This window comes from Moschus berezovskii, chromosome 5, assembly GCF_049115385.1.
Source record: "Moschus berezovskii isolate FMDL1 chromosome 5, NW_MosBer_1.0, whole genome shotgun sequence".
Lineage (NCBI taxonomy): Eukaryota > Metazoa > Chordata > Mammalia > Artiodactyla > Moschidae > Moschus > Moschus berezovskii.
In genome coordinates this window covers 99,794,589-99,816,130 of record NC_142464.1, presented here as the reverse complement: position 1 = coordinate 99,816,130, position 21,542 = coordinate 99,794,589, and the positions used below count along the sequence as shown (strand labels likewise).

General features: G+C 38.2%; 1 protein-coding gene across 2 annotated transcripts in view; it reads left to right on the top strand.

Moving 5' to 3' along the window:
- The window catches only part of CDKL2 (cyclin dependent kinase like 2), a 50,279-nt gene extending 29,355 nt beyond the window's left edge, over nucleotides 1-20,924 (top strand). Inside the window, exons 8-14 of one of the 2 annotated variants that reach the window (XM_088836391.1) lie at nucleotides 4,531-4,666; nucleotides 5,825-6,123; nucleotides 8,480-8,573; nucleotides 12,106-12,229; nucleotides 12,451-12,557; nucleotides 17,738-17,804; nucleotides 18,831-20,924. In XM_088836391.1, coding sequence (XP_088692517.1) covers nucleotides 4,531-4,666; nucleotides 5,825-6,123; nucleotides 8,480-8,573; nucleotides 12,106-12,229; nucleotides 12,451-12,557; nucleotides 17,738-17,804; nucleotides 18,831-18,907 — 904 coding nt within the window. In that variant the 3' untranslated portion in view covers nucleotides 18,908-20,924. Of the gene's footprint in view, nucleotides 1-4,530; nucleotides 4,667-5,824; nucleotides 6,124-8,479; nucleotides 8,574-12,105; nucleotides 12,230-12,450; nucleotides 12,558-17,715; nucleotides 17,805-18,830 lie in introns of both variants that reach the window. The other variant, XM_055434917.2, reaches the window with a different exon arrangement.
- Nucleotides 20,925-21,542: the final 618 nt, after the last annotated feature.

Here is a 21,542-nt window from a genome sequence, read left to right as displayed (position 1 = left end):
AGATGCTTGGAATGATTTCAATTTTTTTGAATTTACCAAGGCTAGATTTATGGCCCAGGATGTGATCTATCCTGGAAAAGGTTCCGTGTGCGCTTGAGAAAAAGTTGAAATTCATTGTTTTGGGGTGAAATGTCCTATAGATATCTATTAGGTCTAACTGGTCTATTGTATCATTTAAAATTTGTGTTTCCTTGTTAATTTTCTGTTTAGTTGATCTATCCATAGATGTAAGTGGGGTATTAAAATCTCCCACTATTGTGTTATTGTTAATTTCCCCTTTCATACTTGTTAGTAATTGTCTTACATATTGCGGTGCTCCTATGTTGGGTGCATAAATATTTATAATTGTTATATCTTCTTCTTGGATTGATCCTTTGATCATTATGTAATTTCCTTCTTTGTCTCTTTTCACAGCCTTTGTTTTAAAATCTATTTTATCTGATATGAGTATTGCTACTCCTGCTTTCTTTTGGTCTCTATTTGCATGGAATATCTTTTTCCAGCCCTTCACTTTCAGTCTGTATGTGTCCCTCGATTTGAGGTGGGTCTCTTGTAGACAACGTATATGGGGGTCTTGTTTTTATATCCATTCAACCAGCCTTTGTCTTTTGGTTGGGGCATTCAACCCATTTACGTTTAAGGTGATTATTGATAAGTATGATCCCGTTGCCATTTTCTTTATTGTTTCTGTTCGAGTTTATATTCCCTTTCTGTGTTTTCAGTCTAGAGAAGATCCTTTAGTATTTGTTGGAGAGCTGGTTTGGTGATGCTGAATTCTCTCAGCTTTTGCTTGTCTGTAAAGCTTTTGATTTCTCCTTCATATTTGAATGAGATCCTTGCTGGGTACAGTAGTCTGGGCTGTAGGTTATTTTCTTTCATCACTTTAAGTATGTCTTGCCATTCCCTCCTGGCCTGTAGAGTTTCTGCTGAAAGATCAGCTGTTATCCTTATGGGGATCCCCTTGTGTGTTATTTGTTGTTTTTCCCTTGCTGCTTTTAATATTTTTTCTTTGTGTTTGATCTTTGTTAATTTGATTAATATGTGCCTTGGGGTGTTTCGCCTTGGGTTTATCCTGTTAGGGACTCTCTGTGTTTCTTGGACTTGGGTGATTATTTCCTTCCCCATTTTAGGGAAATTTTCCGCTATTATCTCCTCAAGTATTCTCTCATGGTCCTCTTTTTGTCTTCTTCTTCTGGGACTCCCATGATTCGAATGTTGGGGCGTTTAATATTGTCCCATATGTCTCTAATATTGTCCTCATTTTTTTTAAATTCTTTTTTCTTTTTCCGTCTCTGTTTCACTTATTTCTACAATTCTATCTTCTAACTCGCTTATCCTGTCTTCTGCCTCCGTTATTCTACTGTTTGTGCCCTCGAGAGTGTTTCTGATCTCATCTATTGTATTATTCATTGTATATTGACTCTTTTTTATTTCCTCTAATTCCTTATTGAACATTTCTTCCATCTTCTCAATCCTTTTCTCCAGTTTATTTATCTGTAACTCCATTTTGCTTTCCAGATTTTGAATCATTTTCACAATTAAAATTCGAAATTCTTTATCGGGTAGTTCCCCTATATCTTCCTCTTTTGTTTGTGTTGGTGGGCATTTATCCTGTTCCTTTACTTGTTGGGTATTTCTCTGCCTCTTCATCTTGCTTATATTGCTGTGTTCGGGGTGGCCTTTCTGTCTTCTGACAGTTTGTGGAGTTCTCTTTATTATGTAGTTACCTCATTGTGTGTGGGGTTGGATGGGTGACTTGTCAAGGTTCCCTGGTTAGGGAAGCTTGAATCGATGTTCTGGTGGGTGGAGCTGGATTTCTTCTCTCTGGAGTGCAATGAAGTGTCCAGTAATGAGTTTGAGATGTCAGTGGGTTTGGGGTGGCTTTGGGCAGCCTGTATATTGAAGCTCAGTGCTATTCTCCTGTGTTGCTGGATAGCTTGCATAGTATGTCTTTCACTGAAACTTGTTGACCCTTGGGTGGTGCCTGGTTTCAGTGTATGTATGGAGGCATTTGATGAGTACCTATCAATTAATGTTCTCTGGAACAGGAGATCTCTGGTGTTCTCAGGATTTGGCCTTAAACCTCTGCCTCTGGTTTTCAGTCTTATTCTTGCAGGAGGCTCAAGGCTTCTCCTTCTGTTACTTCCAAGGCAGTTCCTTCTGTTGAAAAAGCTCTTCTGTTTTCTGGTCTCCTCAGTGTCTAATTCTCATCCTGACACCAGGATGCGGTGGTGGACACTTTTTTTTTTTTTCCCCCGGCTCTCCTATTCAGTCCTGCTATGGGGAGGGAGGAACAGCTAACAAATATCCCTGGCATCTGTGGGGAGTGCTCGCAGTGTCTCGGCTACACTGGGAATGCTCCCGCTCGAGGGGTGTGTGCTTTCCCTGTTTATACTGCTTAGGCTTTAGTTTGCTCTGCTGCGAGCTGTCCGCGGCTGGCGCTGGGTTGCATGCACTTCCCAGGTCTGAGTGGCTCAGGTTCAGGTCCTCGGGTACTCGACAAAGGCGCAGACTTGGCTGGGCCTGCGTTTTGTGCCTTCCCCGGTCCTAGCAGCTCAGGTGACCAGGCGTTTGGCGACCGCAGTCGCTGCGACTTATCGCCTTCCCTGTCCCTGCTGCTCGGTTTTCTGGGAGTACAACCAACGTACTTTCTCAGGCGGATATCGACTGGCCCGAACCCAAGAAGTCCTGGCCAGCAAGGAAGCCTGCCTGCAGCTTGGCACAGGAAGCCTCTCTGGGGCCGCCCCTCCGGCGTCGGTGGGGGCTGGGGGCTGGGCCGCCCGCTGCCGGCTCGTTCTGCTCAGCACCCGGTTCTGTGGGTGGGGCAGGCTTGGGGCTTTTCGCAGGCTTTTCGCAGTCTTTTCGCAGGCTTTTCCCAGCCCTTTCGCCCTTCAGCTGCAACCTCTGCTCTGGTATCTTAAGTTGGAGCCCTCAGTTTGCCTTGGGGCATTCAAGCCCAGTTCTCCCTCTAAGCGCCGCTCCCAGTTCTCCCTCTGAGCGCCGCCGCCAGTTCTCCCTCTAACGCCGCTGCCGGTTCTCCCTCTGAGCGCTGCTGCCGGCACCTCCCTGCCCAGCCCCTGCCCGGTAGTGAGGGGCGCGGGTGTCTGTGCCGCTTCTCCGCTGAGAGTTTCCTCTGGGCACTTAGTCTATGAGTTTTAATTATTTATGTCTTTTGTCTCCCAGTTATGCGGCCCTCTGAGGTTCCACTCGCCAGTGTTTCCAGGTGTTTGGAAACTTCTCTTTTTTTTTTAAGCCTCCCTTCCCAGGACGGAGCTCCGTCCCTCCCTCTTTTGTCTCTCTTTTTATCTTTTTATCTATTTCCTACCTCCTTTTGTCGACTATGGGCTGCTTTTCTGAGTGCCTGATGTCCTCTGCCGGTATTCAGAAGTTTTTTTGTGGGATTTACTCAGCGTTCAAATGTTCTTTTGTTGATTTTGTGGGGGAGAAAGTGGCCGCCCCGTCCTATTCCTCCGCCATCTTCCCGTGATCCCAGTGGTAGTTTCTTAAAGGTTGCTTGTATTGTGGAATCTGAAGCCTTATCAATGAACTTCTTTTCCCATTACATTAAAATCCACTTGTCTGTCTTGCACTTTGAGTAGATCTTTTACTCATGCATGCTTTTGTAGAATCATTCATTAGTCATTTGGAAAATACTCTTTTGCTAAGTTATGTAGAGCTCTATTTAATAATGTTGTCGTTTCATTGGACTGTATTAAAAAGTCACATTCTCATCAGAAAAGCCTAATATTAGGAATCTGCTAAGTTCATGGTAGTGGGTACAAGTTGAATGAAATTCTAATTTTTTATAAAAATGTGAATTTCATCATTAATGCAAATATTATTGGATTTTTCCTTGAAGTAACACACTCCTTTGTTCATTTTTTAAAGGAAAATATCTGCTGAATACCCTAAGCCTGAGTAGTAATAATTTTTCTGTCAGTTTTTCAAGTAATAATGTTCCATGAAGAAAGTGGCTAGTTTAGCTTGTAACTCAACCAACTACACAAGTGCTTTTCTTAAGACAACCATTGCCCTTTGATTTGCAGCAGAGGTACCTTTTCAGGGGTATAGATTTAATAATGTATATATATATATATTTTTTTTTACTTTTCCATCAGGGACATTCTTAAACAAAACTGCCCCCTTCCCAACTTAAACTTGAGAATTTGTGACTAGAAGAATATGATAACATTTGTGTAAGGTTTGTAAAGTTTTGTATCTCTGTAAAGTTTGGTGCCTCTGCTTCAATCTTGGTAAGTGCTTGCAATTTACCCCCCATTGCTTTTTATTTCATCAAATGTCAGCATGGTGAAAAAGAAGTCACCTTCATAATAAGGTAAGAGCTTTGATCTTATGAACCTCCTGAAAGATTTTCGGAGATCCCCAGTGGTCTGCAGAAACCTCATTTCTCATTTTGAATAACACAGTCTAGTTTAATACTCAATTCTTAAAGATAAGTGTCTTGAACACCAATTTTTCCTAGATTTATCTGTTTCATACAGTCTTATCGACAAATGTATTTTTATGTAGGTTTCCTCAGGAACTGCAGTTAAAAGTACAGAAAGATGCCAGAAACATTTCTTTATCTAAAAAATCTCAAATCAGAAAGAAGGAAAAGGAAAAGGATGAGTCCTTGGGTGAAGAGAGAAAAACACTTGTGGTACAGGTAAATTTCCATGTTTTAATGCATATTAAATTTTAATATATCCTTAAATTTGAGGGGGGTATGGGATATTGAAGATCTTAAAAGTTTCCTGAGTGGTTAACAAGTTCACTTTTAGCTTAGTTTTAAAAATGTATTTTCTGTAGACATTATGTGTTTTAAAAAAAATCTTAGGATATCATGTACTGAGTGCCTACTGTACACAAGTCTGTACAATAGGGCTTGTCAGGAAGTCATACTCATTCAAGAACATTTAGACATGCATGTGTACACTCATATGCAAATACATATACCATTTTTCCCCCTTAGATAATAGGAGAGAAAAATATAATTTTTAGAATTTTATATAAAGTAGAGTATTTAAAAATTGAGATTTGGGTACTCAATTTATTTGAAATTTACTTTTCTTGGTAAATTATCCAGAATCTGTTCTCAGTAAGATAATTCAAATCTACCACCAACTCACTCACATTTTCTCAAATGAACCCAAAGAAGAAAGAGGACTCAATTTTGTGTTCCCTGACTCTAAATACATGAGAACAAAAGTCAGCATGCTTGAGTCCTCTTTCATTGTTTTCCACTGAAATATAATTTGTTATGTGTATATATAATTTTTTTAAAAGTTATTTATTTTTGACTGTGCTGGTCTTCTTTGCTGCGTGTGGGCTGTCTCTAGTTGCAGTGAATGGGGGCTACCCTCTAGTTGCAGTGTGTGGGCTTCTCACTGCAGTGGCTTCTCTTATTGTGAAGCATGGACTCTAGGGCATGAGCTCAGCAACTGCAGTACTCCGGCTTCAGTAGTTGTGGCTCACAGCCTTAATTACCACTTGGCAAGTAGAATCTTCCTGAATCAGGGATTGAACCTGTGTCTCCTGCATTGGCAGGCAGATTTTTAACCACTGGACCAAGAGGGAAGTTCTGTGTATACATCATTAAATCTGATAATATATATGTCAGAGCTAGTGTGAGTTGCATTTTCATTTGAAATAGGTGTCTGACTGAGAATCCCAGGTTTAGTTTTAATTCCATAGGTAGAATAAGCAAAAACCGGAGCACAAGAAGGTGATCTCTCTGGAATTCTGCTTTTGTTGACAAGTACTTCATAGGAAAAGGTGATTTTTCCTTCTCCTCAGATCATTAATGTTGTTAACATTTTAACAGGATACCAATGCTGATCCCCAAACTAAGGATTCTAAAGTATTTAAACTAAAAGGATCAAAAACAGAAGGAGAAAAACTGGAAAAAGTGAGTCGAGCTTCAAATGCCAGTTGTCTCAATGACAATGGGATGAGCCCCGTCAAAATTGTGCCTTCAACAAGCCTCCGAGATTGCAGCAATGGCAGCGTGGACCAAACAAGAAATCCAGGCATGGCAATTCCCCCACTCACACACAATCTTCCTGCAACAGCTCCCACTATTACTTCTGGAATGGGAACTATCTCAGGAATTCAGAGTTACAGGTATGAATTAGGAAAATAAGAACAAAATGTTCTTACATATTTACAAGCTGCAAATATTTATCAGTCCAACCACCTGCATCATTACTCGCAGACTTCTAGATACTCTTTCTTCTTTTTTTTTTGTCCCTCAGTCATGTCCGACTCTTTGCGACCCCATGGACTGTAGTCCACCAGGCTCCTCTGTCCATGGGATTCTCCAGGCAAGGATACTGGAGTGGGTTGCCCTTTCCTTCTTTCCGACCCAGGGATCAAACCGGGGTCTCCCGCATTGCAGGCAGACGCTTTACCCTCTGAGCCACCAGTTATTTATTTGGCTGTGTCAGATCTTACTTGCAAAACACAGGATCTTTCATTGCAGTGTGCAGACTCTCTAGTTGTGTCACACCAGCTTTAGAGGGCACAGCTCAGTAGATGAGGTGCACAAGCTTAGTTGCTCTGTGGTATGTGGGATCTTAGTACCCTGACCAGGAATTGAACCCACGTCCCCTGCAATGCAAGGCAGATTCTTAACCACTAGACCACCAGGGAAGTCCCTGCTATTCCTTCTTGTCAGCTTGCTATTTCAAAAGACTTATTGGCCAATGTGATGAAAATTATTAGCATTTGATCAAAAAATTTACTGAGTCCTAAGAAAATAGAGTTGTATTATTTAAGGTGAAGAGATTCTATAGCTATTTAGTTTAATAACACAAAAAGATTTTGTCATAATAAAAGAGATAATTGGTTTTAATACAATTCAGTTCAGTTCAGTCCCTCAGTCGTGTCTGACTCTTTGCGACCCCATGGACTACAGCACGCCAGGCCTCCCTGTCCATCAGCAACTCCCAGAATTTATTCAAACTCATGTCCATTGAGTCGGTGATGCCATCCAACCATCTCATCCTCTGTTGTCCTCTTCTTTTCTCGCCTTCAATCTTTCCCAGCATCAGGGTCTTTTCAGACGAGATCGGGTGCGTTCAGGGTGTTATGGCCATAGACATCAGGGTCTTTTCAAATGAGTCAGCTCTTTGCATTAGGTGGCCAAAGTATTGGAGTTTCAGCCTCAGCATCAGTCCTTCCAATGAACACCCAGGACTGATTTCCTTTAGGATGTACTGGTTGGATCTCCCTGCAGTCCAAGGGACTCTCAAGAGTCTTCTCCAACACCACAGTTCAAAAGCATCAATTCTTCGACCCTCAGCTTTCTTTATAGTCCAACTCTCACATTCATACATGACCACGGGAAAAACCGTAGCCTTGACTAGAGGGACCTTTGTTGGCAAAGTAATGTCTCTGCTTTTTAATATGTTGTCTAGGTTGGTTATAACTTTCCTTCCAAAGAGTAAGTGTCTTTCAATTTCATGGCTGCAGTCACCATCTGCAGTGATTTGGGAGCCCCCAAAAATAAAGTCAGCCACTGTTTCCACTGTTTCCCCATTTATTTGCCATGAACTTATGGGACCAGATGCCATGATCTTAGTTTTCTGAATGTTGAGCTTGAAGCCAACTTTTTCACTCTCCTCTTTCTCTTTCATCAATAGGCTGTTTAGTTTTTTCACTTTCTGCCATAATGGTGGTGTCTGCATATCTGCATATCTGAGGTTATTAATATTTCTCCCAGCAATCTTGATTTCAGCTTTTGCTTCATCCAGCCCAGGGTTTCTGATGATGTACTCTGCATAGAAGTTACATAAGCAGGTGACAATATATAGCCTTTTCCTATTTGGAACCAGTCTGTTGTCCCATGTCCAGTTCTAACAGTTGCTTCCTGACCTTCATACAGATTTCTCAAGAGGCAGGTCAGGTAGTCTGGTATTCCCATCTCTTTCAGAATTGTCCACAGTTTGTTGTGATCCATAGTCAAAGGCTTTGGCATCTTCAATAAAGCAGAAATAGATGTTTTTCTGGAACTCTCTTGCTTTCTCAGTGGTCCAGCGGATATTGGCAATTTGATCTCTGGTTCCTCTGCCTTTTCTAAATCCAGCTTGAACATCTGGAAGTTCATGGTTCACGTATTGTTGAAGCCTGGCTTGGAGTATTACTTTACTAGTGTGTGAGATGAGTGCAATTGTGCAGTAGTTTGAGCATTCTTTGGCATTGCCTTTCTTAGGGATTGGAATGAAAAGAATCGGCAATAAATTCTGATTAAACTGAATGTCACTTGGTGGTAGGCTTTTGTTCAGTCACTAAGTCATGTCCCACTCTCTGCGACCCCAGGACTGCAGCACGCCAGGCTTCCCTGTCCTTTACTATCTCCTGGAATTTGCTCAAATTCATGTCAGTTCATGTCACTTGGTGTTGGGTCATTTAATTTTGTGCTTGGAAAAAATAATTACTGCTGATTCTAACGTAAATTTTTTTTTTTTTTTTGTTACAGAGTGGATGAGAAAACCAAGAAGTATTATATTCCATTTGTTAAACCAAATAAACATTCTCCACCAGGAGCTTATAATATTAATGTGACCACATTGGTAAGTGAACTTTTCTCAGTGGTACAGAGCAAGCATTAGTCATTTCTAGATTTTCTTAATATTAAACATGGTGGCAATGGCAATCCACTCCAGTACTATTGCCTGGAAAATCCCATGGATGGAGGAGCCTGGTAGGCTGCAGTCCGTGGGGTCGCTAGGGGTCGGACACGACTGAGCGACTTCACTTTCACACACTGGAGAAGGAAATGGCAACCCACTCCAGTGTTCTTGCCTGGGGAATCCCAGGGACAGGGGAGCCTGGTGGGCTTCCGTCATGGGGTCACACAGAGTCGGACACGACTGAAGTGACTTAGCAGCAGCAGCAGCAGCGAATAATTGAGAGTTTTATTGGGAGACACATCATAATGTAGAAACTTAACTATGTATGTATCATCCCAGCCCATCAAAGTCAAGTTTAAGTTTTATAAATCTAGAAATTTAAATGTAAGATGTTATTATTATATAGAATGGATAAGCAACAGTGTCCTACTCTATAGCACAAGGAACTATATTTAATATCCTGAGATAAACCATAACGGAAAGGAATATAAAAAAGGATGTATATATAACTGAATCATTTTCCTGTACAGCAGAAATTAACACAACATTGTAAATCAACTATACTTCAGTCAAAAAGATGTTATTATTAAAATGACATCTGTTTTAATTTTTTTCAGTAATCATAAATTTTCTTAACCTAATGTTTGGTGATCAGTACTTTTATATACTAAACGAAAAGGTAAATTATCTTATCTCATCCAGATCAGATTTCGGGTAGAAATATTCTATTTATTCACTTAAGAGATATTTATTATCTATTAAGCAGAAAACACTGGAGAAGAATAAGTTAATCTTTTTTTTCAAGGAGTTCATGGTCTAGTAGAGAATAAACAAATTAAAACATAATGTCAGATTGCAGTAGTAGAATCATGTCAAGGTTCAGAGGTCTTCTGAAGGTTTAGAGGAGTATTATCAGGCCAGAAGGCTTCTTTTAAAAGTTAAGTTGAATCATCATTGCTCTTCCACTCAAAACGCTCCGTTAGCTTCTTATCTCTGAGAAAAACCAATGTACTTTCAGGGCCTTTTGGTCCCTGAGTGATTTACCCTCGCCATCCCTCCATCCCACTCCTGGCCCCTCTCAGTTTTGATCACTCCAGTCCATCCAGCTTGATGGCTCGGTGGTTAAGAATCTATCTGCCAATACAGGAGACACAGGTTCTCTCCCTGGGTTGGGAAGATCCCTGGGAGTAAGAAATGGTAACCCACTCCAGTATTCTTGCTTGGGAAATCGCATGGACAGAGGAGCCTGGGGGCTCATGGGTTTGCAAAAGAGTCAGCCATGACTTAGCCACTAAACAAGTCCAATCACCCTGCTATTCCTAGAACGTGGCTAACATGCTCCCACATTTGGGTTTTTGCACTTGCTATTTTAGAGTATCCTTACCCCAGATAATCCAAAGAATTTGCTCTCTCTCCTTCTTGACTTTCATGAAATCTTACTGTGAAGTCTTCTCAAATATTTTAACTCATTTTGTCTCCTATTATTTTCTCTCCTCTCCTTGTTTAATTCCCCACCCCTGATTGCCTTACCTGACATTTGTATTCTCTTATTTATATATTGTCTGTCTTTCATCGCTACCCCTTTCCCTGAATGGAAACTTCCCAGGAGGAATTTGTGCTTTCTTTGTTTTCATTACTGTTCTGCCCCACACCTTGAGTAGTGTCACATGCATTTAAACTGCTTAAGAAATGTGGTGAATGGATTCTTCTGCCAGGAACAGGGAGGTATGGATGTATATTTCCAAAGGAGTATTTTTCTGATGATTTTCGTATCTCTACCTCTCATCATCCTCAGAGCTGAAAAGTATACCCTTTTTTTCCTACCTCATGATTGAAACATTGCATTTATTTTTCTTTTAACTATTCTTAGCCTATAATTTCTGTATCCATAGTACTTTCCTTTTTTTTTTGCTATACTCTGCTCATTTATTTACGGATTTTTTGTGTGTTTTACATTCCTGATCTGCTTTGGAAGACTATTTTAATCAGCAAGGCTTCTCAAAGTAGCTGGCTCAACACCGTTTTGCTGCAATTGGTATCAGGCTTCTTTCTGGCATTATATAATCAATGCTGGCTGATAATTTTAGATCTCATTTCTGTTTATCTTCCTTTGGAACAGGGACTCAAGAAAGGAGGTAAAGATTAGTGGAGAGAAGACCCATGGAGTCTTTTCTTAATGAAAATTAACAGAGGCAGAACTAAGCATACACTTACTTCCAACTTCTAGGTTGAATATCAATACGCTTCTCCCATACTTTGTACCCTGATTCTGAGATGTAGATAAGTATATTATTATAAACATCTCATGTATTTTAACTTGTCACTTTTTGAGTATACAAATCTAGTAGTTTGGACTCATTATTTTATTTTATTTTTTTTACTTGCAGATAGTTTTTAAATAGTTTTAATAAAATTAATTATTTTATTTTATAGTTGATTTGAAACTTGAGGCTTAACACTAATTCTATTAAAAGAGTAAATAGAAACATCCAAAATAAAGAAACTCAAAAGTTCACTTCAGGACTTCTGAAGACTTTCTGGGAGGCAGAGTAGTTCACAGAATATTAAACTCAAGACATCTGGAACCTCAGGGGCTTAACACTGCCATTATAGTCTTTGTGTGTATATTTCACTGTTCATACATGTATGTGTATATACATGGACATACATATGATTTAATCATCTATATGTGTTTTTTTTCCTTTTAGCAAATCATGTAATATCTCTGTGTATCATCTGTTTTGAAAATGTGGAAAAGATTGTAGAGTTTCTGTGTTTCTTAAATGAAACAGATTGGGAAAATGTCAAACTCACAAAGGTGCAGAATTGAAGTGCTACTGCTGTTCTTTATTATTTTTCCAGACTTTATAAAATATGAAGTAACAGTACTAAGAAAGATTAGGAAAATAATCTGAATAATAATTTTATATTTTATACCTTAATAAAATGTATTTCTAGGAAGATAATATCATTTGCTAATGCTGAGGAGCGAGACAAGGACAAATGTAAAAAAATGAGTAACAAGATTACAATTGGGAAAGTGAAAAATGTGCTAGGAGATGTGATCTGTAACAAGGTGAACTATTCACAATTCAGGTGTCAGTAACAACTGTATGCATAAAAGTCCAGCAAGTGTCGTAAGGCCTGACCTTGCTGGCCTGAAAGACCAGGACACTGATGTCCATCTTTTAACCTTGTGACGCTTGCCAGAACTTTGACAGTTGGTGGAGGGAGAAGGAGAAGCTCTTAGCAACCAAGCACCCCACTTGTTAGCAATTTTAGTAAATTTAATTAGGAAGAGATTTGAAATAACTGGGTGAAGTTGTTTCATTTGTTATTAGTGTTCTTCAAAGTTTATATTATTCCAGCTTTTGAATTCCATAAATTTTAAGATATGAATATAGTAGTTATGGGAGGGGACAAGCTTACCTGGAAGCTAATTCATTTGTGTTAATCATTCTGATGATATTAGGTTGCTAGTGAAAAGAGCCTACTCCAGGCAAATAAGAAAAGAAGGGAATACTCAAAGACAGATGTCCGTTTGCCTGAACTAAATTATAATCATCTCCCTGAACTAAAAGCCCTGGAAGGCATCGGTATGTTTATAATGCTTTTACTATTTCAGCCCTTTTGTATACACTATTTAAAACGTATGTTAAGTAAACTAACAATATTAAAAATTTTTAGTAACTTTACATATTTATGTGAAAATGTAGACTTATGTACAGTAACTACACACTGAAGGACAGATATAGAATGTGAAAAACTAACAAAAATGTCTTATTTTCTCACTCTGTTTATGGTTATTTTTGTCTAGCTCGGAATTCCAGGCTAATAAAGAAAGAGAACAAAAATCTTTCAGAATCTCGAATTCCATCTCTGGCCACAATTGACTTACACACCCCCAGTATCGCGTTACAGCAGGTACAGAAATACTGTATGTAGGTTTCGTGGAACTTGGGTTTCTCTCCTACTTTCTTTTGGGCTTCCCGGGTGGCTCAGTGGTAAAGAATCCACCTGCGATACATGGCAATCCACTCAATATTCTTGCCTGGGGAATCCCGTGGACAGAGGAGCCTGGTGGGCTCCTTAGGGTTGCAAAGAGTCAGACACGACTGAAGTGACTTAGCACGCACGCATACTTCCTTTTAAAGTGTCATATGGAGAGTTTGCTTTTATTGATTGGGTAGGTTTATTAGTGGTATCTATAACATTTGCATGTTAAATTTTATTTTATGATTCATTGCATTAAGCACCCTTATTACATATATATTTACATAAACATTTCCCAGCTTACAGTGATCAGTTTTTTATAGGTTAAAAAATTGTGTGTGTGTGTGTGTGTGTATGTAGCCTAGCTGTGGCTTTTATACCTATTCTTTATTGTAGCTTATGGCATTTCACTGCAATAATACCAAAATTATTAATATTACCCATCTTTCAAAGAGTTAAACTTTGGAATTGTTTTTATCCTCTTAAAATGTATTGTTTATTTGACACTTTTCCCTAGGGCAATCTGCTCCATCCATGCTAGAAATTTTCTTTTTAAATTTATTTATTTTTAATTGAAGGATAATTGCTTTACAGTATTGTGTGGGTTTCTGCCATACATCAACATGAATCAGCCGTAGGTACACATATGTCCCCTCCCTCTTGAACCTCCCTACCACCTCCCACCCCTTTCCACCCCTCTGGGTTCATGCTAGAGATTTTCCATTCCATATAGTCTTTTTCTGTAATTTCTCTTATCTCTTCAGAATATTTATGTTTCTGCTACTTTCATATCAACAACAGTCATATCCCTAAGAAAACTGGCAAACTTTTTAATCTCTTGGGCCGTCCATAACTAACTACAAACTTGAGACAAGTATCACTGAATTTTCCCCTTTACTCCCCCCCCCACCACTTTTCTTCCTTAAACAAGTTTTTCCTTCTGCTCGATGCAACTTTTGTTTTGGAATTCTCCATCCCGATTGTTTAAGTATCTCCATTTCATAGACAGCCCCTGTATGTACGCTCCTCCTCTACATGGGTACTTTTTCCTCCTGTTACTCCTGAAATGATTTGTACAACTCTGCAAACAAGGGGAATGCTGTTGCTGAGGATAACAAATTACAGAGGCAGTTACCGAGTGATTCTGAGAAAAACATTTATAGAAGGCTGTTGCTTTTTGCCTGATCCCTTGCCAGCCATTTCGGGAACAACATCATTAAAGCTAAGCAAATTCCTATTGTGTGAAGATAAGCATGGCCACAGATTTTATTTTTATGAACTGCAGTGTTGTGGGAAATTCCTCGTATACTTCTAAACTTAAATGTCAAGCAGATTTTAAAGGCTTTAAAATTTCCCACTTGCTCTTTGTGAGCACGTTATTGTTCAAAGCACTTTTTGGGTCAACATAGCTCAATCTAGTTGCATGCGATGGCAGAAAAGCTTTGACTGCCTTCCCCCTTCTTCAATATTTTTCTTTCTCATTCTGAACTAATCGTTTTATGTCTGTAAACTGGTTCTGCATTTTTCCTCTCAGGTTATTTGTTCAGTTTCCATTTGTATTTAAAATACAATGAAAGAGAAAGCAGGTGTATTGAAAAAGCACAGATTAATACCAAAATAACATGAATTTATGTGTGGAAAATCTGGGTGGAAAGAGACACAACTGGAGACTGAAAGCCAAGGGCCTGCCTTCTGAGGCTGTGATCTGCCTTGCACCCTTACTTTATGGCATTCATCAGTGCACTGAACTACATAACATTTTCATATAAAAGTCTATTGTTCTTCTGGAACAATCTGGAAGGTAGATTTTATAAGTGAAGTATTGCTTAATCCATGCAATCTGTCTCCACTCCCTCACCACCCCCATGCTTATACATCTTATATTTGCAGACATAACTTCAAATATCTTCCTCTAAGCACTGTTTGCTTCATCCCACAAATTTCTGTATGTTGTATTTTCATTATCATTCTGGTCAAAGGTTTAAAAAAATTTCCCTTGTAATTTCTTCTTTAACCCAATAATTATTTAGAAATGTGTTGTTTAACAGATACTTGGGTATTCTTTAGATACTTTATTATTAATTTATAATTTAATTCCATGTGGTCAGAGACTATACTCTGTATGATTTTGACTTTTTTAGATGCATGGAGATGTGTTTTATGTCCCAGCACATGGTCTGTCTTGGTGAATAAACCTTATTCTCTTAAAAATAATGTATATAATTAGTTGTTGGATGTAGTGTTTTATAAATGTGAAATTCGATTAAGGTTGATAGTGTTCAAAAATTGTATATTCTTGATGATTTTTTTGTTCCTGAAAGAGTGCTATCAAGATCTTTCACTATGATTGTGGCATTGTCTATTTTTCTGTTTATTTTTGCTTCATGTATTTTAAAAAATCTGTTTATTAGGTACAGGCACATTTATATTTGTTTTGTCTTTCTGATACATTGTCCCTTTTATCATTTTGAAGTATCTCACTTTATCTCTCTTGGTGCTCTGTGCCTCAAAGTCTATTTTATCTGAGATTAAAATAGTCACTTCAGCCTGCGTGTGTGCTAAGTCACTTCAGTCATATCTGACTCTGCAACCCTGTGGACTGTAGCCCACCAGGCTCTTCTGTGCATGGAATTCTCCAGGCAAGAATGCTGGAGTAGGTTGCTAGCCCTCCTCCAGGGGATCTTCCTAACCCAGGGATCAAACCCACGTCTCATATCTGCTGCACTGGCGGGTGGGTTCTTTACCACTAGTGCCACCTGGGAAGCCTTCACTCCAGCGTACTTACAGTTATTTGTCTCCATAGTATATTTTTCTATCAATACTTTCATTTACTTTCAGCTTACCTAGTTTTTATGTTTAAAGTGTTTCTTTTGCCAACAGCAGATAAATTAGGATCTTCACTTTGAATCCATTCTGTCAATTCTGATTCTTTTAATTGGAACATCTGTTTGTTTTCTATTTCTTCTAACAAGTTACTACCAATTTAAAACAATCTCCATTTGTTATCTCACAATTTCCTTAGGTCAGAAGTCGAGGTACGGCTGCTGCTCTCCTTAAAGAGTCTCATAGGCTGAAATTAAAATGTTAGCAGGGCTGCGTTTGTCTCTGGAGGCTCGGCGGGGGGAATCCGTTTCTAGGCTCATTCAAGTAGTTGGCAGCATCTAGTTCCGTGAGATGGTGGGACTGATGTCCTGTTTCCTTTCTGACTGACACCTGGGGGGTTGTCCTCAGCTTCTAGAGGCCATTCACATGGCTCATGGCCTAATTCCACAGCCCTCAATGCCACAACTGTGGTTGAAACTTTCTTACTCCTTTGATTCTTAGCTCATCTGCCTCACCTCTCTGACATTCTTCCGGTTTTAAGGGCACATGTGATTCCTTGGGCCCACCAGGATAATCTCTCTGAGGGTCAGTTGAATTGCTAAATTAATTTCATGTGCAAAGTTCTTTCACAGAAGTAGCTAAGTGAGTTCGATTGACTAACCAGGGAGAGATATCTTGGGGGAATATCTTTAGAATGCTTCCTACCACTGAATATTTAGGCCAATTAACATTAATGTGATTATTCAAGTGTTTGGATCTAGTGCTATCTCTTTATTAGTTGTCTTTTGTTCCTCTGTTTTCCCTTTCCAGCTTTATTTTGTATTTAAGTATTTTTAGTATTGGCTCTTTGGTGATAATCTCTGCATTATTTTTTTAATGAATTCTCTAGGGATTACAGTGTATGTAACTAATTTTTTCATAGTCTACTTAGAGTAAGTATTGTATGACTTATAAAATGTAGAATCTTTCCAAACCTATTTCTCTTCCCCACACCTGAACTTTATGTTAGAGTTAGCATATGTATTTTATTCACATACATAGAAAGCCTCACTACACTGTTATCTTTTTGCTAAAATAGTTGTAAGTATTTTAAACAGTTTATGCAAAAAAAAGTAGTTTTCTATGTTTATCTAGCTACTGACTTTTAATGTTGTTCTTCCTTCTTTCTTAAAGATTACAGTTTTAATTTCTGATATTATTTTCCTTCTGTCTGGAAAACCTCCTGTAATGCTTTTTACTGAGCAGGTGTGATAATGACAAATTCTTCTTTCATTTGGGAATGATGTTATTATTTTGCCTTCTTTCCTGAAATATATTTTCACTGGATATAGAGCACGAGTTGGTAGATTTTTTAAAAAGAATTTTTTTCTCTCAGCACTATAAAGATAATTATCTCTCTGCCTTCTAGTCACTACAGTTTCTGGTGGAAAATGATGTATTTGAATTGTTCCTCTATATGTAGTGTTTCATTTTTCTCTAGCTGCTTTCAATATCTAATCTTTGTCTTTTGTGTTCATTAGCTTGAATATCTTATGTTTGGGCATAGTTCTCTTTGAGTGTATCCTTCTGAAATTTGCTGAGCTTCTTGAATCTGCAAACTGATCTCTGTTACCAAATTTGGCAAGTTTGGGTCATTATTTTTTCAAATATTTTTTCCTGCCGTAATTTCTTTCTTTTCTCTTTATGAAATTCCAGTGACTTATATGGTAGACCTTTTGGTAGGGTTTTTTATTTTTTTACAGGTTCCTGAGGCTATTCACCTTCTTCAATCTTTTTTTTTTTTTTCTGTTTTTCAGGTAGATCAGTAGAAATTACTCAATCTTGCACTTCCTTGCTACTCTGATAGCAGGGCTAGCCCTTTGGGCAAAGTCACAGTGGTGAAAAAACAAACAAAACTGGAAACTTACTCCCATATGAAGGGTTGTATCTCCAAGTTTTGACTCTTGTCCTACATCCTGAGTTGTTTTTTTTGTATTTTTTTCCAGAGGGTTTTGATTTGTTTATTTTGTTGATAGGTAGTAAACATGGGTTACAGCAGGTTTACATTGCCCTAGCACATCAGAAGTATCGTTTAGCATATATATCAACAACGAGGTCAAAGAATGAGATGAAGCCCTTACTTCATCTTTTTCTGTATAAGCTGCTTGAGCTATCCATATGAATAGTTAATCCTGATCATCTGATGTTTGAACAAGAATTGGGATTTGGGGGAAGTAGGACTCTGGCAATTACTGAGAATCTATTATGCTCAATTATTAACTTCTAGGTATCAAAATCTCCCCTGTCAGATGATTCAGAGGCTGATTTGCCTCCCGTGGAACATCGGCACTGAGTGTCCTGTCGGCTCTGAACTGGGTAGGTCTGATTTCTCACACTTGGAGCTGTGTTACCCTTCATGGGAAATGTTTTGTGTTAATAGCTTGCTAAAGCTACAGATTCTCAGCCAAAATATTCTTCCATGTTTGGCTCTGTGGGAACTCCTGATAGACAAAGAATTGTACCACTTAAAAAAAACAAAACAGGAGTAGCATTTGTCTCTGGGATGAAATCCTTTTTCATAGAGTTTACATCTCTTGCTTTTAAACTAATCTACTGTATTTTATTGGATATAGTAATGTTAACTTAGGGTGCCAAGTGCTCCAGGAGGATATGGACTTATCTCTCTTATCAGTCATATGCCCTTTGGGCTTGTAAAACAAGAAAGAGTAAATGATTGCTAGATAGTCTTTTTCCTAATAAAGCGGTATCAGCACTAAACCCAGTGATTGCTTTCCTTTTAAATAGAAGTTTTTAATGCTAAAACCTTCTCCCCCTCCAAATCGGACCTTTTGAGGGTGATAATTTTCTATGTGAGCTCACACACGTCATTCAAAATTGAGTATCTCATTAACTCTGTGAAATGTATTGGTAATAAAAGCCCACATTCTCATAACTGTGTTGTTGGAATTAATCTTTCAACCTCCACAAAGTATTTTGAATGTCTGTGACACCAAATGTGAATTTACTGTGACGTGAACAAATTTAAAATTTTAATTTCTCATTTTTAGAGGTCCTTTCCAAGGCCCTAGTGGAAGTCATTGCAATGCACTCATTATACATACTGTGTAAACTTCAAGCTCTATTAAAACTTGGATCTGGTTTGTCAAACTTAGTCATTAGTTAAATAAAAATGGATGTGCTACACATGATAGTTTTGGTGAGTAATTATCCTGAAGACTGTCTTTAAAATCTTGTTTTTGATATGCATGGTTTTCTTAGGCCATGTAATACCTACCAAGACTATCAATATATACAGGGTAAGAAAACAAGAGAGGTAGAAATCAATTTCTAGAAGGAATTTATATAAACTACTGGGTGGCGTATATCCCCCTTTGCTTTTAGATGCTGCTATTGTACCTGAGATGACATTCTTGTGCGACAGAATTCTAGAAGCAGAGATTCATGGCTTTGAGCATTGACTTCTGAACTGCCTGCATTTTCTGAGAAAGGCCTTGCAGCAGAAGAAAAGACATCATCCATGTGTTTCACAGGAAGACTGAATAACTGTTATCCCCTCACCTTTCAAGTCTGTTGATGCTATTTTAAGATATATCAAATGAAAGAATAGTGATAGGGTTCTTGTTATATGAATGTGTATTTACTATTAGTAGATTGTGTATTTAAAGTGAGTAAAAAAACGAGAGAGAGAGAAGCATTTAAAAGGTTTTGTTATTTATGCATTCAATCTTGTGTGTTATCTGTATAAATGTGTACATTTATTTGGAAGTGAGTTCAGTGGAGGTAGATGATCAAAACTAGGATCAATTGAAGAAAACGAAAAAAAAAAAGATCAAAAAGAGATCTTGTTTCCTTTACCCAAACTTAATTATAAAACACATTAAAAAATCTTGCTTGTTTCTATGCTTTAAGGAGAAAAGTAACTACTCTCTATGGATAGAGGTGTACCTTTGATTTCTGTGATTATTTGTTAATGTTTGATCAGTGTTATTGTGGGAATTTGGCCTCTCTGCTGATCTTCTAAAAACTACACTAAAGCAAATTTTGCAAAGAAACCTTTATTTCTAATAACTTAGTGTGGTTCTGGCATTGGATAGTCCTCTGTTTTGTAAGATTCTAGTGCTAATGTTCCTGTGTGTAGGAATGTGATTGAAATGAGTGGTGAAGAAGAATTTTGTTAAGTTTACCTTGGAGCTGAGTACTATGCTTCTCATTTGAAAAAAAAGAGGTAACCATACAGAGTTTGAGGGCTGCGTTACACCAGTCGACTCAGACTGATTACTCTTTTCTGGGCCAGTGTCTATGAAACTCCCCCGTTGGAAATGCTTTAGGGAGGGAATGTCCACTGTTAGGACTACACTCTTGTCCCACTGATAGTTGGAAGGTGACATTAGACGGAACTAGAGATGTTCCTCTCTCCTTGTTTCCTCAAACACTTAGGCCTTCCCCAAAACTTTTTATCAAGGTGCAAAATCATTTACCATCAACCCATACATCTTTTCTAGTGCACTGGTCCAAACTTAGGTGGTAATGTTAAACCAACTGGACTGCAGGTTTCTGGTTTCTGGGTTGTGAGTCATGCTCTGCGTTTAGAGAATGGTTGTTAAGGGGACCAGAACTTGTGTGGACATTTTTTTTGGCCTTAACCAGTTAACAACGTGTTGTTTTTTTCCGAAAGGCATTGGCTAGAACTTAACTCCCAAATTTAACTAGCACTTTTCTCTATTACTCTAAGGAGCTTAATATTGAAATTTTGACCTTAGACACTTGGGTTTCAAAAGAGTAGGACATTCCAGAGGAGGCAAAATAAGAGGCTTCAATGTGGAGTCTGTTGGTGGTTCAACTAAAATTTGGTCTTGATTCTGAAGTTCTATCTTTAACCTCTGACCAGGTATTTGACTAGATTGTTATGGCTAACATGCTGAACAAAATTCATGTATAAGTGCTAATCGGCTTCACATTAAAATATTATTTTATTTTTATTTTGAAAAATATTGCCAAGAGACTCTACAGCATGGAAAGCAGATGATACTTAAAAGCCAAGTGTTTCTCTAGTTTATTTCTATGTTATTTTAATTTATAGATCAGTGTGAAAATATCATCTCAGTGTCTAAGGATCTAAGATCAATAACCTTCTCATTTCTATATTTGCTTTTGGGCATTTTTTTGTTTATTAAAACATATTGTGAACTTCAGAGTTAAGGAACTAAAATGATTTACTGTAAGTCCAGGTTGAGACTTGAGGATCCTATCTGGTTAGAACTTGCAGAACTACTTGAAAAAGAAGATTTTGCAAATTGGGGCCATAGATACTGAACCAAAATAATCCCTCTTTTCAGTTTGAGGTTACTTTAACTTTTTCTCACCTACAAGGATATGATTAAGCCACTTACTAATAGAAAATATATGTATGTATTGGTGGGGGAAATGGACTTGCTGTGTGTATGTATGTTTTAAAATTAATAAATATTATATCTTCCTGAGCTCCATTATGGTTTTTGCTTGATTTTTATTTGAGACCATGAATAATGCATGCAGCACTGTATAGTTTTAACAAATAAGTTTGAAATAATCCATTAATTTTCTTTTCAAAATTTAGGAAACAGCGGCAGCAAGTTAATTTTCTTGTACAGCCAGTGATATAAGCAGCCTGGCCCTGTCTTGTCCTTTACTTGTCTTGTAAAGATGACCTGGTAAAAACTGACAAACTCAATCTTAGAACCTGGTTCTCTTGATTGAGAATACCTTGCTTGGTAAGAGAGAATACCTTGCTTGGTTAGGATAGCTAACATCCTATAGAAATGGGGACACAGAAGATGCGTTTTCTCTTGTGACTCTCTCATCATTGGTTCCTTCACTTTAGTTTTGCTACAAGGCTGGATCTATAGTAAATTATGTGTTACACTAGATGGGAAAATGTGCTTGACTTGTTTTCTAAGCCCTGCTTCTTATAACCGAACCATTGGCAGGAATTAGATACCTCAGCATCACTGCTTTTCAGGTTTTAAGGCTGGTCCTAGAAAATTGGACTAAATGGATTTTTCCCCATTGTTTTGTGTTGTGTTTTAGCATTAGAAGTGGGCCCTTAACATGCCT